Raw genomic sequence first — 15,000 nt, forward strand, 5'->3', positions numbered from 1 at the left:
GTATTTCTACCAATCGATGATTCGATAAATAGACATAGGGTTAGTCTACAAACAAATAAAAGGCAGATAAAACCGGATATAATCTCAGCGTGCATGAGAACATTTGTGTTTGAGTTTATTTTGACATGATTTATTTAGTGTCTTTGTTTTGCTTTGTTCCGTATAGATATTTGAAACCGAAACTACATTTGAACACAATATATGCATTTCCTGTCTCAAGGCGTGTACTAAAATGATTTAAAACCCGAGTGGGGAGAAAAAAAAGCTGAGTCAACCAACATCACATGATATTTTTTAACCCCCCATCCCCCGCATTTACATATCATTCCTAAACCATATACACCCACACCACTTTCTTTTTTTTCCCCCTTGAAACTGCTCCCCAGTTCACGAGCTACCCCATGGAGAGCTTCCCCCGCCGGGTTTTTCGCCGAGGTGCGAACGCGGCGGCGAGGCTGGCCGGCCGACGTGTCTCGGTCTCTGTGCGTAAGCGACCCGCAGCCCGAGCAGACGACGCCTTCCTCCGCCTGACGAGATGACTGAAAATTCCCAACCTGCCAGCGATCGGGTGAGATTTCTGGCCGTGTCGAGACAGCTCGTAGTCCCTGCTGTAGTTGTGGTGGGGAGGAGCCGGGCGTGGGAGGGCTCGGAGGCCTCGAAGGGGAGCGAAGAGGTGCTTGGGTGTCCCTGGCGAGGCGGCCGAGGAAGCCTCCCTCGATGTTTATTAAGCCTTTCGAGGGGGGGTTTCCTGTCCCTCCGGATTCAGCGTTATTTCCCCCCCATTGCTGCCCGGAGCTGCTCTCCCTAGATGCACGAGGCCCCCGAAAGGGATGATTTTCCAGCGGGATTTCGGGAATAAGACCCGGAGTCCTCGGCCATGAGCCCCGAGTCGCGGCGGAAAGGGTCCTGGGCATCTGCAGGCGACGCCCCTCGCGACGAAGCCCAGAACCAGATGTTCTGCTTTTTGTTTCCTCGGTATTGCACGTTTCCCACAGCCCTGAACTTTGGGGGTATCCTGCGAACCCAGAAACCCACACCAAGCCTTTCCTGTCTTCTATTTATTTCTTAGTCTTGGGGCAAAACCCCCCCCCCCCCTGTTCTCCCCCTTATTAGCACTTTGTGCCGACTAATAAAAAAAAAAAAATCAGACTTACTGAAAATGTGACTTTGAGAACTGGCTGTTTGAAGGTGTTGTGGACTTCGTCTCTGGGCGGCGATATGCAGCGGATATTTTGTCATTTTGTGGTAAATATGAGGGTGCAGCAGCTGTATCTCTGTTTATGACTCAATTTCTTGGGCTTTAATATATGATGGTGTCCTTTTCCCTCTATTGCTGTGGATTGCCCTCGGTAACATTAACCTATTCATGGATTTTAGTTTATATATATATATATATATATATATATATATATATATATATATATATATATATATATATATATATATATATATATATATATATTCCTCTTGGAGAAATAATTTTTTGCTGTGGAGTTCGATGATTTCAGAAGAGTGTTTGGAACGATTTTGGAGAATAGGATATTGCAGGAATAGAAAAAAAGACAGAGGTCGTTAAGAATACATAAAAATACCCTCATTAACTATAGAAATAGTCTGCACAACAAAGTATAAGTTACTTAGCAAATGCCGTTTAAGGATCAGCACAACGAGTGATGCTGTGGTTTCTTCAGTTTTAACACATAACCGATTTTGTAGGCCCCACTTGTGCTCTGGGAGTGGTCATCACACCTCCACCTCATATATTTCTTTGAGATAATGCTCTTAGTCCCTTAGTTGTTTGTCAGTGAGTAAAGAATTAGGCCAAACTCTCTTTTTCTGCCTCAATATAAATGGTGGTGATTTGTTGGCCTTTGGTGGAAAGCAAAGTTTGGAGGGATAAAACAACATTTGATGTGGTGCTGCTCTGGTTGATGTAACTTGTCTGGTAATTGTTACCCAGGAGACCTCATCAAGTGACAGCCACAGGCTGCGTGCCTTTAGTGCTTCAGTAAAAGCAATGAAATATTTGTTACTGTGAGTGATGCACGCTCTGAAGTCCCAAATCTAGGATATCTTGCGAATTCAAAAATACAAACTTAACCTTTACTACCTTCTGTTTATGCCTTAGACTGTGGGGGAAGCAAGCCCCCCCCCCCCTGTACCCCCCTTTTATTAGTACTTCGTGCCAACTTACAGAAAACGCAACAATAAGAACGCTGTGTGGGTGTTGTGGATATGTAAATATGAGGCCAGAGCAGCAGTACCTGTATTGTTTTTTTTTTTATGCACTATAAGATGGCAGTGTCCATTTCCTTCTGTCTCTGTGCATCACCTCAGTAACATCAACCAAAACTGGTGTAGATTCTGGGAAGAGAGAGCTTGTACTATAATCATAAAGGAGGTCTATAACTGATTGCACAGTTATTCTTTTCTTTTAGAAATTAATTATAGGTAAAGTATAGAAGATCAACAGAAGCTATATTTTCAAGAAAAAAATATATTCTCATTCTGTACGGGGTAAAGTAAACACCAGTTAGGGAAATATGGCTACAGGTGGGTCTAGGGACATTTAGGATTGGGTTCTTGTGTTCATTAGTTCATGTTGGGGTCATGTTGTAAACTATACCTTAAATTATCACTGTAGTATAGTTATTTTGTCTTTAATTATTGAAATTGTGCTCTATGGATTTTATAAGTTCCCTTGCAAGTTGTAGGTAGATTTTCAGACAGTGCTGGGATTTCAGACAAAAAGCTATTCTTGTGGGTGCAGGCTTGTGTCTGGCTTTTTGAATGGTGGGTATAGCGAAGGCTTTCAAAAATTTCTCAGCAGGGTAGTTTCCAGAATTTCAGAAAAGGTGTGAAATATTTTTTTGCGTTGAGTTTTAGACGAGTCAATCATTAATTCTATATAACTTGACTGTTTACTATTTTCCTTGATTTTCAGAAATTATCTTTTTATATTATTTATAGTTAATAGCGTTGTTAATAACTTTATATAATATCTATGATTATAATATCAATAATAATAATTCCTATCAATAATAGTAGGATTATAGAGAATATTTTTCATGGAAAATGAGGAAATAGGGAATATGGTGAGGTCGTACTTAGGCCTACTAATGGATTCCTGAGTGGCTGGGAACTTGCAATGCCATCTGCTGCTTCTCAATCAAGTTGGTTGTTTCAGAAGGATTATACTTCATGGTTGTGGCCTCATTTTTAAGTACGCTTTTTGATTAGAAGTTTCAGGTTTAGCAAGAGGTTGGAAAGCCTACCCTTGATCCTAGAGTAGTGATGGGTGGCCCAGGACTACGAATCTATGTCAGTCCTCTATATCATACTTACCTTTGTCACAAAATTTCAGTCCTTGCTTTCAGGTTCTATGGTTTATATTTTCATAAGTTTTATTCTATGTTCATCCTTGCACGAACCATGAAAGTGCATTTGCTAGCCAGGGCCTGTCACTAGTTGTTTCAAAACCCTTTATGATCACGTATGAGTCTAATCTTGGTCAAGTAAACTTTATATGCAGTTTGTTGAGTTTTTCTTCATGTGATGTATTATTAAGTTGTCTATAGTTGTATTTTATATGGTTATTATCTGTGATTTTTGTGTTTCATGTTATGATTATATCAGGGATTTTAACCTTTTTGATGCTGAGTCCAAATGATTTTAGTTTATTAATTTTATTTAATGAATAGATGGCTCCACAAGTGCTTAGTTCATCCAGAAGTCATACTTGTTTTTCTTATTCCCTAAATTTTTCTTTTATGCTGCTGTTACTGTGATTAATAATAATAAAAATAATAATAGTAAGAAACCAAAAAGAATCCCCCAAAACAGGAAGGAATAGTATAAACAGGTGAAATCAGTAAGACGTAGTAATTGAATCCATGGTGCTTGGGAAGCTATAGATGCACAAACAGAATTGGAAGTGTGAAAAAAGTACAGTGGACTTTCTTTATACTTGGATTAAGAGTGAATGTTAAATGGAAAGGTTGAATTGGATTTTTCCTGTGATACTTTTTATATATATATATATGTATATATATATATATATATATATATATATATATATATATATATATATATATATTATATATATATATATATATATATATATGTATATATATATATATATATATATATATATATATATATATATATATATATATATATATATATATAATTTTTTTTTCCATTATTGAAGGTTTACCTCCAGATTAGTGACATTCTATTGTAGCAAGGTTTTTGCAGTCTGTTTGATGAGGCAGAACTGTGATAGATAATTTGTTCAAGAGATAGAACAAGACGTCAAGAGTTCAATGGCCGATCAGCGGTGTGTCACTGACTAAAATACGAGTTGGCTTGTGTTCCCAGTTTTTTTTTTTTTTTTTACATAGTTGTTGATAATCTGAACTTGGGCTAATTTAAAAGCTGATTCAAGTCTTTTTACTATTGTTTGATAGTGCCATACCTCACCTATTGATAGAATATATATGTATTTTCAAGAGTTTATTCTATTTGATTAATTTGCAACAGAAATTAGATCAACATATTATTACAAATTAGATGTAGTCACTGAATTTGATAACACTGATAAGTGGTATATTTGTTCTTGACATATTGATTAGATAGCATTTTTCAATTATATATATATATATATATATATATATATATATATATATATATATATATATATATATATATATATATATATATATATAAAATTTATATGGATATGCTATTCATATACACATACATAAATTAATGCAGTATCTACTTATGATTATCCCACACTTCTCAATAAATTAGGATCATTCCGAAGTGTTCTTGTCCAGCTATTGACATCATTACACTATTCATGACTACTAATACTGAAACTGAAGAGATGACGGACACTGAACAGGGCAATGGAGATTATTACATATTGGTGGGGCCACGGAGTGAAAAAGGTTGGGAGCCACTGCTCTAGTGGAAGGAGGATAACCAAATAATGAAAATTCAAAATCGACGATCCACAGGGGGAGCTAGTGGCTGCAGGCGAAGGCGAGGGCGAAGGTGACCAGCAAGTGGCATCGGAATCAGATGCTGCAGCTGCACAAAATGGCCAGCAGGCTCGCCAGCCCACGGCAGGGGAGTCGTTCATGTCAATCACCAAATCTCTCATCATCAGAGCCATAATCATCTACTTCATCACGTCATTCTTCAGGTAAGGTTTTCTTGTGGTTCTTCATGGTTGGAAGGGAGACGCAGGTCATGAGGATAATGTTTATGATATATTTCATGGTGTGTAATTGGTTAGCATTTTCCTATCTGTGCTTCTTATTTGAAGGGAGGGACAGGAGATGATGTTGTTGCTGAAATATTGCATGGTGTAGAATTGGTTAACGTTTTTACATCTGTACGAAATCTCCTTTTCCGTAGACGGCCACAACAGCCAACTGGTCCGCAGGGAGGCCCTGAGGGACAGCAAGTCACACGCGCTCGCACACCAGCCCTAAATCTCTTCCAAGATGGTGATAATCTGGACTTATATGTGTATATATCCGAATTAGAAACATTCTCAGACTTTGATGATCCAGAATCTTTAGTGTGGGTAAAAGAAGATATAGTTTATGGAGACTGGACTTCGGGGCCAGACAGTGACGGCACTTTTTATCATTCTCTTAAAATCCCCACCACAGAGGTAAGAATACTTGGATAAAGGTTTATGAGCTTTTTCATCATATCCAGTCATTAGCTACTTGTAGAATATATATACATATGTTTGTATGTGATGTCTGTGTATGTATGTATGGATATACATGCATACATATATACATAAACATGTCTATGTATGTATACATGTTTACATAGACATGTATACATATGTACACACACACACACACACACACACACACACACACACACACAAACACACACACAAACACACACACAAACACACACACATATACACACACACATATACACACACACACACACACCACACACACACACACACAACACACACACACACACACACACAACACACACCACACTATACACACACACACATATACACACACACACATATACACACACACACATATACACACACACACACATATACACACACACACACATATACACACACACACCTTTCATCTTTGAGCACTAAGAACCAACTGGAACCAACTTCAGTTGGTTATGAAGTTCAACTATTAAATTTTTTTTCTATCACATATAGGTGTGTAACCAGTAAGGCATGTCAGCAGAGGACTGAATATATATAGTTGTCATTAATGAAATTGCCAGTTATTTCCATCAGTAATAATTGAATCTCTGAACTACTTTTTATTATTTTGTAGGATTGTGGCAATTGCTTTATTTGTGATCAGTAAATTTTTTATGATGTATGTAATTCCTCCCTAGATAGTGTAGACAATTGTGTACCAAATGACTATTATAATTTGTGTTTTTGTTTTTGTTTTTTCAGAATATACGAAACAATGGGTCATTATTCGTCCATGTATATTTTGTAAAAAGTGGCTTTTCTCCGAATCCAGAAGCTGGAGAAGGCCTTTACAATAGGAAATACACAACATACAATTCTCAAAGACTTAACAAATATAAGCGTCGCCGATACAGGAAAACTAGTAACTTGATCACTGGAGAAACTGAATTATCAGAAGAGGAGGTTATGGTAAGTTAATGCTATGGCTCTCGTTTCTGTTTCAAATTTATTGCTGGGTGTCCCTTGAAAAGGAAGTCATTCTAGTGTGGTCATTTGTATCTCTTTGCAATGATAACAATATCTGTTATCTGTTGTATTTATTCCTTTTTACTCTCCATATTTATTTATTTATTTATTTTTTAAGGAAAATATAGTGCTGATGTTGAAAATAATTATGTGAATGTTAATGAATATTTTAAGGGGGGGAGTTTGCCATATGTGAAAGATGGGTGAAATGAGAGGAATAGTTTCAGTCAATCAGTTTAACTGCATTTTTATCACACTCAGCCTTATAGTCATAAAGCACTGTTGTGATGTAAGTTTAATTGACAGATTTATATATATATATATATATATATATATATATATATATATATATATATATATATATATATATATATATATATATATATATATATTACTTAGTTATTTGTTGATCTCATAGAAGTAGATTTTTTCTTCAATTATATCTTTGGACATGCTTCTCTGCTGTAATTTCCTGAAAATTACTACTGTACAAAAACTGTGATTGTGCATGTAAGTGTATCCCAATCAGTGATTACATAGGAATAAATTATAAGGTTAGGTTAACAGTCACTATGTATGTACAAATATAGTATACCACTCCTCCCTTCACAATGTTATAGAATTTCAATAGGTTTCTATGTAAAGAACAGTAGGTGTTTATTATAAAAAAAAAGAAAAGAAAAAAAACTACATCAGAAAATATTTGTTACTGGGTAATAGTTTTTTTTTGTAAAGACTTACTTTTGTTCCCCATATTATTGGACATAAGCTATAACCATGATCATTCTACGTGAAACAAAGCAAATTCATCTTTCTTTATGATCTGCAGAAAGCTGAGACCATGAAAGAAGAAATTATTTCACACTGGCATCCAAATATAACTGTCAACATTGTGCATGACTTCACACAATGGACCCAAGGTGCTGTACCCCCTCCTCTCGATGAATATGTACAGTTCACACCTGCTGCAGATAGGTAGGTAATGCGTTTTTCTGTATGGTGCATTGAAGCTCTGCAATATATTGCCTTATAAGATAACTATGGCGTAATTTGTATGTAAAGAAGTTTTATTTAGCCTTGTAGTGATACAAAAATGAGTGATACTCTGTTCAGATAGATTATAGAAATTAATTGATCTTACTATATTTTATGTGCATTTTTACAGCCTTTCCAACCAAGAAGACAGATTTGAAATTCATTGAGATCTTGTGTTATTTGGTACATGTAATTCAAAATATTGATTTGAGATAAATCACCAAGAGTATTTTGATTATTCCCAGGCTTTTTGAAACTTATTTTTTTAGCTCTTGTTTCCAAATTAAAAAAATTCAGACGTTTCTTTTGTAGAGAAAAAGCCAATTGGTTTGCATGTTTAAAAAAACAGTTATTGAAAATGTTGCTTTATTGGTTTGTGGTGAATAAGGGTATAAAAATAGGCATAGATAGTATGATCACAACATGAAGTAGTTAAAGTTTGCTTATGTAAGTAATGCGTGATATGAATAGTTTCTTGTGTGGGCATAAATTTGCATAAATATACTTGGATTTTTCCGGAACCTGTGATATGGTTCATTGGGTAGTTTATTACAAGGTTTTGTTTACATTCTTCTGTGTGTAAAGCTACTGTATATTATTTGTTCCAGATATAAGCCTATCACATTCCTGAACACCTACTGGAACCTGGTGAGAGATTACCGACCCATCAACACCACCACGGAGATCCTGGACCTGACCGTCACTTTCCAGCCTCTCTCACTGTTCAAGTGGCAGCTCTATGCAGCCCAAGCCATGAAGAGCAGGTATGAGTGCCACTCAGATTTTCAGGAGGAGCAGGAGGTGGTGGACATGCGGTTGTTTGATGAGGCAAAGTGGGTAGGGTTGGCCGAGAATGAGTGTCCGGCCTTCGAGTTGGTTCAGGAATGAGGAAAATGAGGGGGTCATCAAGTCAGTCATGCTCATCTTGCGACTTTCTCGTGTGCGTTTGGTTAGGTTTTGTACTTTTTTAGTGCTTAGGAGGGATGGAAGAAATTCTTGCTTTCTGTAATTTGTGTGTGAATGGTTTGTTACTGAATGTTCTAAGATATAGATCTCATTTTTTAAACTTCTCTCTAAAGAATGGGACTTTGGAGATCCAAGGTGAATAGGTCTTGAAAGTCAGCATTATCTTTTTCCTTCTAATGATTATGGAAAATACACTGGTAATGATAGAAATCAAAATCAACTTTTTTAGTAAAAGATAGAAAAGTCACCAATTTTCATGGCAAGAGTAGGCAGCTGGTAAATTCTTTTTTGCATCTTCAGCTTGTGCTTGGCTAATGATGGCAGTAATATTAGGGGTTTACCACCTCCTTTGAGAAAAACTATAAAAGTTCAGTTAATGGAGTGGTGATTGATTTCTAAGATACAGTTTTGATATACTTCCCTTTGTATATGTATCTGTTCATTCTTATATGTCAATTGATTGGATGTTTTAGTAATTTTTGCACATTTGCACTTTTTAATGATTTTAGCAGTGTAGCTTTTATTGTGGTGAAGAAGCTTTTTCTATGGATGTTTGCATTTTGAAGATCTAGTCTGCTTGAATTGGCTGTGGTGAGTGGAGACCTAGTCAGAATTCTGTTCATCTCCACCTTTTGATTTTCATTAATTTAAATGGTTGATTAAAAGGGTGTGCTGCAGGGACTTTCAAATTTGTTACTTAACCACTGGGAATAATAATGATGATGATGATGATGATGATGATGATGATGATGATAAAACCAGAGGCATAATAGTCTTTCTAGAGATATTATTTTGTTCATGTATATTTTTCATTCTTGTACCTGCTTTGTCTATCTTGTCTTGTGTACCTTTCTGATTCATCTCTCTTTTATTTCTGCAAGTGTATGGGCATGCTTTGGATGGGAATGTTTATGTCTGTCCTTGTTCTCTCTTCCTCTTTCTTTATTGTTCATTCTTCTCCTTAAGACTTAGCAGTAGTCTCTGGAAGTCCGTATGAATAGCCACAAAGAATTTCTTGATGAATGCTCGGGTTTCTGGTGGGTTTCTTTCAAAGATATTATTTTTTTCTTTATGTTTATTGATTACTTGTCTTTCTTCAGTTATTTTCTTGCTTTATCTTATTGTTGCTTGCTTTGTTGGTAGTATGTATTTGTTTTTGCAGTCTGTTATCTGGTGATTGGGTCATCTGCATAAGCTATTTCTCTGAAATGTTGGAATGTCTCAATAAAATGCTACTTCTCTCATTCTGCCTTTGCACTTATTCCTCTGCTTTCAGCGTATTTTTGCCCTTACTTTTCAGAATAATGTATGAGGATTTTTGTACAAGGGATCTGATTATTTCATTTTGTTTATTTTATTTTTTTAACTTCTATTTATTAATGAGATATCTGTGCTGAGGCAAATGTGTCTGCTACTTCTGTACAAGAACTCAGAAATTATCGTATTAGCATCATTTATAATGATTATTTTAATAATGGTAATCTGATTCTGCAAGTAAAATTAATCATGTGGGAATTGTCTAATGTTCAATTGAAGAAATAGTTACAGTTTTTCCATGAAATCTCTAGCTTTATTTTTGTGTGAAATTATCTGAATGATTAAAGTAGAAATATAAGCTTGATTACTGATGGCAATTTTCCATAGATGGTCAAGAGGGAGATAAGGATGATGCTGACTGTTTATTGCTGACCATACACTTGCTTTGTAGTATTGTGCTCTTTTGTATATTGATATATGCTTCCAAGAGTAATTAGTTTTAGAATAGAAACAAAGTAGTGAATATTTTTGATTATCACAAGAAAGCACATATGATCCATATATTTGTATACATATACATAGTACTTATTTATTCATACATGTACATATTACAGTGTATATAGAAATATAAATGTGAGAATATGCTTGTGTACATAAATGCTTGTATCACGCAATCTATCCAGCCATTTAGTTACACACATACATGTATACCTACCTATGAGCACATATACAAGGTCCCTTGAGATCTGGTGCAAAAAGTGTGTCTGTCTGTCTGTCTGTCTGTTTGTGAATGTGTGTGTGCATGTGTCTTTGTGAATGTGTGTGTGTGTGTGTCTTTGTGAATGTGTGTGTCTTTGTGAATGTGTGTGTGTGTGTGTGTCTTTGTGAATGTGTGTGTGTGTGTGTGTGTGTGTGTGTGTGCGTGTCTTTGTGAATGTGTGTGTGTGCGTGTCTTTGTGAATGTGTGTGTGTCGTGTCTTTGTGAATGTGTGTGTGTGCGTGTCTTTGTGAATGTGTGTGTGTACGTGTCTTTGTGAATGTGTGTGTGCGTGTCTTTGTGAATGTGTGTGTGTGCATGTCTTTGTGAATGTGTGTGTGTGCTGTCTTTGTGAATGTGTGTGTGTGTGTGTGTGTGTGTGTGTGGTATTTATATACGCAACATTTGTGGTAGCTACATATCAAAAACTACATTATGAGACTTGAAAACATTGTTTGAAAAAACTGTTATCCTGTGGGAATACTGGTGCAACTTTCTCCTTGTCCTCGCCTGAGTATATTGATATAGTATGCACATCCTATTTGGGTGTTTAGATACCCAAAATATGCATCCAACCATTACTGCCTACAAGATGTATATTGTTTACTTACTGAAAAGTGCAATAGAGGTGTACATATATCAGAGAAGTATAAGCCTTGTAGATAACGTATAGTGAATTGTGGTGAGCTGTAGCCTATCAAACATTAATATAATGTGTTTAAAATTGATATTGTTAATACTCTTGTATGATATGATTTATATCTAGCAAAAAGATGTTACACATGTAGAGGCCCACAAAGCTTAGAGGATAATGCAGACTTTAACATTCCAGTATAGCATACAAATAAGTTATTAGAAAGGCTAAGGAAATTCCAAAAGAATTTGAGGTATTGGTCATTTGCTTTGAGCAGACAGAAAACAAAACAGTGATGATTTTCAGCTATATTCATTACTCTATCGTAAGACATCCCAGCAGTTCCACAGTTTTGAGTTTTAAAGGTTTGTAACATGAGATGTCACAGCAGTTCCAAGGATTTAAATTAAAGGTCTGTCTACTCAGGTAGGCATGATGGGCAACTGTAAAGAAACTACTTGTTTACTGAGTAATTTGTCCGCCCATGACATCATCTCTGTTCATGCCCACCTGTGTGGACAGGCCTGAAGATATATGGAGGGGAACAGAAGAGATTGGTTCAAAAAAGATTTTATCTGCTTAACATTTTCCTTCATGAAGGATAATTGCTAAACATGCATGCATATGCATGTATTTGTAATTTGATATATTATAAATATGTGTTGACACAAACACAAACACAGAAACATGTACAGAGATGAAAAGGAAAACAAAACAGCCACAGTAAGATATGAAAATGATTTGTGATGTTTCGAACTCATCTCGAGTTCCTCTTCTGATACATAATAAACCGAGATGGATCCATTTTGGTTTATTATTTGTCTGAAGAGGAGCTTGTGAAGAGTTTGAAGTGTCACAAATCATTTTCATTTCTTACTGTAGCTGTTTTCCTTTTCATAAGTACATGTATTCAGATTGTTTCTATGTGCACATGATTGTAAATGTAAGCTGAACATTATAGTAAACACAACCAGCACATTTAGACTAAAGTTGTCATTATACTTGCAAAAAGTATAAGCTGGAAAGAAGTCTTTGTCACAATAAATGCTTCCATCTGCACAATAATGTAAAAAGAAGTGCTAAGACATGAGAACCATTAAAATATTACAGTACTTTTAGGTCTCTTGCTACGACCTCTTGGATAAATAGTGTCAGAGGCATTGCAGCTGTTTTTAGTTATTTTCCTAGAATTTACAGTAAAATTGGCAGTATCTGAAGAAACACTAAAGGCCGTGTAATTATAATCAGATCTTGTACTTCATCTTTGCAGTTAGGAGTAGCCTTTTGCATTTTTATTCATTATATAGGCAGTTCATGGGCTTCAAAACTTTACAAGTAGGTGGTGTAGAGTGAATCAAGTTTGTTAGCTAACTGTGAGTAGATTGTACAAAACATTATCATTAACATGCAGACAACTTATTTCTTTTAGTTTTTGTTGTGTTCAGTTGTGAAAAAATCCTAAAACCTTAAACAAATAAACAATCAGGATATGCTCCCTGTTCTCAGAGGCTCACACGCACATTCAGAAGCGTGCACACTTACTCAGTGGCACACATGTACGCTCAGAGGTGCACACCTGCACGCTCAGAGGTGCACACCTGCACGCTCAGAGGTGCACACCTGTATGCTCAGAGGTGCACACACGTACACTCAGAGGAGCATACATGCAGACACACAGGCACACACCTTCGCTCCTGCCTATTTGCCTTTTTTCTTTCATTCCTACATTCTTTCCCACTTACTTCCTTCCCACCTTAGCACCTTCTCGCCTCCCTACCTTTCCACTTGCCTAACTTCCTACTTGCATTCCTACATTCCTTCCTAAACGCTTATCTACCTATCTACCTTCCTACCTTGCAACCTATGCATGTATATAAGATTATTACAGAAAGAAAGTAGAGAGGGAAAATAGCAGTTTTAAACAGAATGCCTTAGATTTCTCGGTTCTCATACGAGGTGTTGAGAATGGGAGATGTGAATTCTCCAAAAGCAAGTTTTGAGATAAGTTGGTTTGAAGTTTGGATTCTACCCTGACCATGAATTTTACACCATATTTATGACCTTAATTCTCAGCCTTTGATAGGTGAATTTAGGCACCATTTCTTGCTATAAGACGTAACAGATTTCACAGAAAATGAGGGGTACAAGAATCACATTTTTGTTAAGGTGGTGGGTTTGCTTCTCCCATTCTCAGTGCCTCATATATTACTTTGATTGCAGGTATGTAAAAATGTTTGATGATCAGTGCCTCTTATATAATTATGTAGATATTCTAACTCTAGCTTATATTTCAATGGGATTGGTAACCTATGTCATGGTGTGTTTACATTCATAGATGTGTATGTTGATAAAACCCTTTTAACTTGTAGATGGTATTAACAGAAGATTGATTTTGTTTTTGGTTTTCAGATGGCCTGGCACAGCTATGTTGGAGGGCCTTGGTGGGGAAGAGGATGACGAAGACCAAGATACCATCAAGGAAGCCTTTTTGGAAACCTCTCCATACCTGCTGGCTCTCACAATGGCCGTTTCACTCTTGCACTCCGTATTTGAGTTCCTCGCCTTCAAGAATGGTACGTGTTGCTACCAGTAATGTGTTTGAAAGTCTTGGTAGGAATTTTAGAATGTCTTTGCCTGAATTCTCAATCATAGTACAACAGGATTACAAAGATAAGGAGTGTTAGTTCAGCATAAGGAGGTCTGTGTCACATTTGGAAAGAGATTCATAATTGCAAAAATGAAAGCAGCAGCTACTACAGCAGAAGGTATGTTTTACCCTCAATCTAGAATTTTATATTTTAGAATTCTGTGAAACAAGTGCAAAAAGTAGGTGAACAAAAGACAGAAAATTATAAGATTTTGCAATAGAATTTGCCATGGATAAGCTCAGTACCTGTTGTCTTGAGTGAAATGTTATATATGATGGCTGGTAATATGTGCCGGAATTTCTTGTATTCATCAGCCAGAAGCACTGGTGAAATAATTGCTGCTCCTGTAAGAATGACACACTTTGACTTTTGTAACATTTTATTAATTTTTTCCCCCTAGATATTCAGTTTTGGAACAATCGTCAGAGTCTTGAAGGCTTGTCAGTTCGCTCTGTGTTCTTCAACGTGTTCCAGTCTGTTGTGGTCCTCCTGTATGTGCTTGATAACGAGACCAATTTTGTTATTAAGGTCTCGTGCTTCGTAGGGCTTGGCATTGAGCTCTGGAAGATCACAAAGGTAAGTGGAAATTTTAGTTGTCTCTGAGTTAGTTAGATATGAGACTCCACAGTCTTTTCAGTTATTAGTTATGATAGAGAACAAGAAGAAAGAATTATTTTTAGGTTTTATTTCTGATACTACAGTTTTTGAGACTTTAACCCATTGCCGACAGGTGGCATGTACATGTCACATGCCATGGCATGGCAGGACCATCTGCCGGGGGCATGTACGCACATGCCATAGAGTATGTATGGACATGCCATGAGTTTTTTTTTTGTTACAATCACGGCAAAAGATTATTTTTCTGCCAGTGAAAGTGTGATTAAGTCGGTTTTAACACTTTCTCATTTTTACCATGCAAAAAAAAAAAAAAACAACAACAACAAACTGACAATTTCAACTC

General features: G+C 36.3%; 1 protein-coding gene across 1 annotated transcript in view; it reads left to right on the forward strand.

The window, feature by feature from the left end:
- The first annotated feature begins 431 nt into the window (after positions 1 to 431).
- LOC119587630 (cleft lip and palate transmembrane protein 1 homolog) overlaps positions 432 to 15,000 on the forward strand; it is a 16,528-nt gene continuing 1,959 nt past the window's right edge. The window contains 8 exon segments of the mRNA XM_037936338.1: positions 432 to 568; positions 5,025 to 5,212; positions 5,428 to 5,689; positions 6,479 to 6,685; positions 7,572 to 7,717; positions 8,386 to 8,541; positions 13,801 to 13,964; positions 14,440 to 14,615. Coding sequence (XP_037792266.1) covers positions 536 to 568; positions 5,025 to 5,212; positions 5,428 to 5,689; positions 6,479 to 6,685; positions 7,572 to 7,717; positions 8,386 to 8,541; positions 13,801 to 13,964; positions 14,440 to 14,615 — 1,332 coding nt within the window. The 5' untranslated portion in view covers positions 432 to 535.

This window comes from Penaeus monodon, chromosome 3 (assembly GCF_015228065.2).
Source record: "Penaeus monodon isolate SGIC_2016 chromosome 3, NSTDA_Pmon_1, whole genome shotgun sequence".
In the NCBI taxonomy this organism is placed as follows: domain Eukaryota; kingdom Metazoa; phylum Arthropoda; class Malacostraca; order Decapoda; family Penaeidae; genus Penaeus; species Penaeus monodon.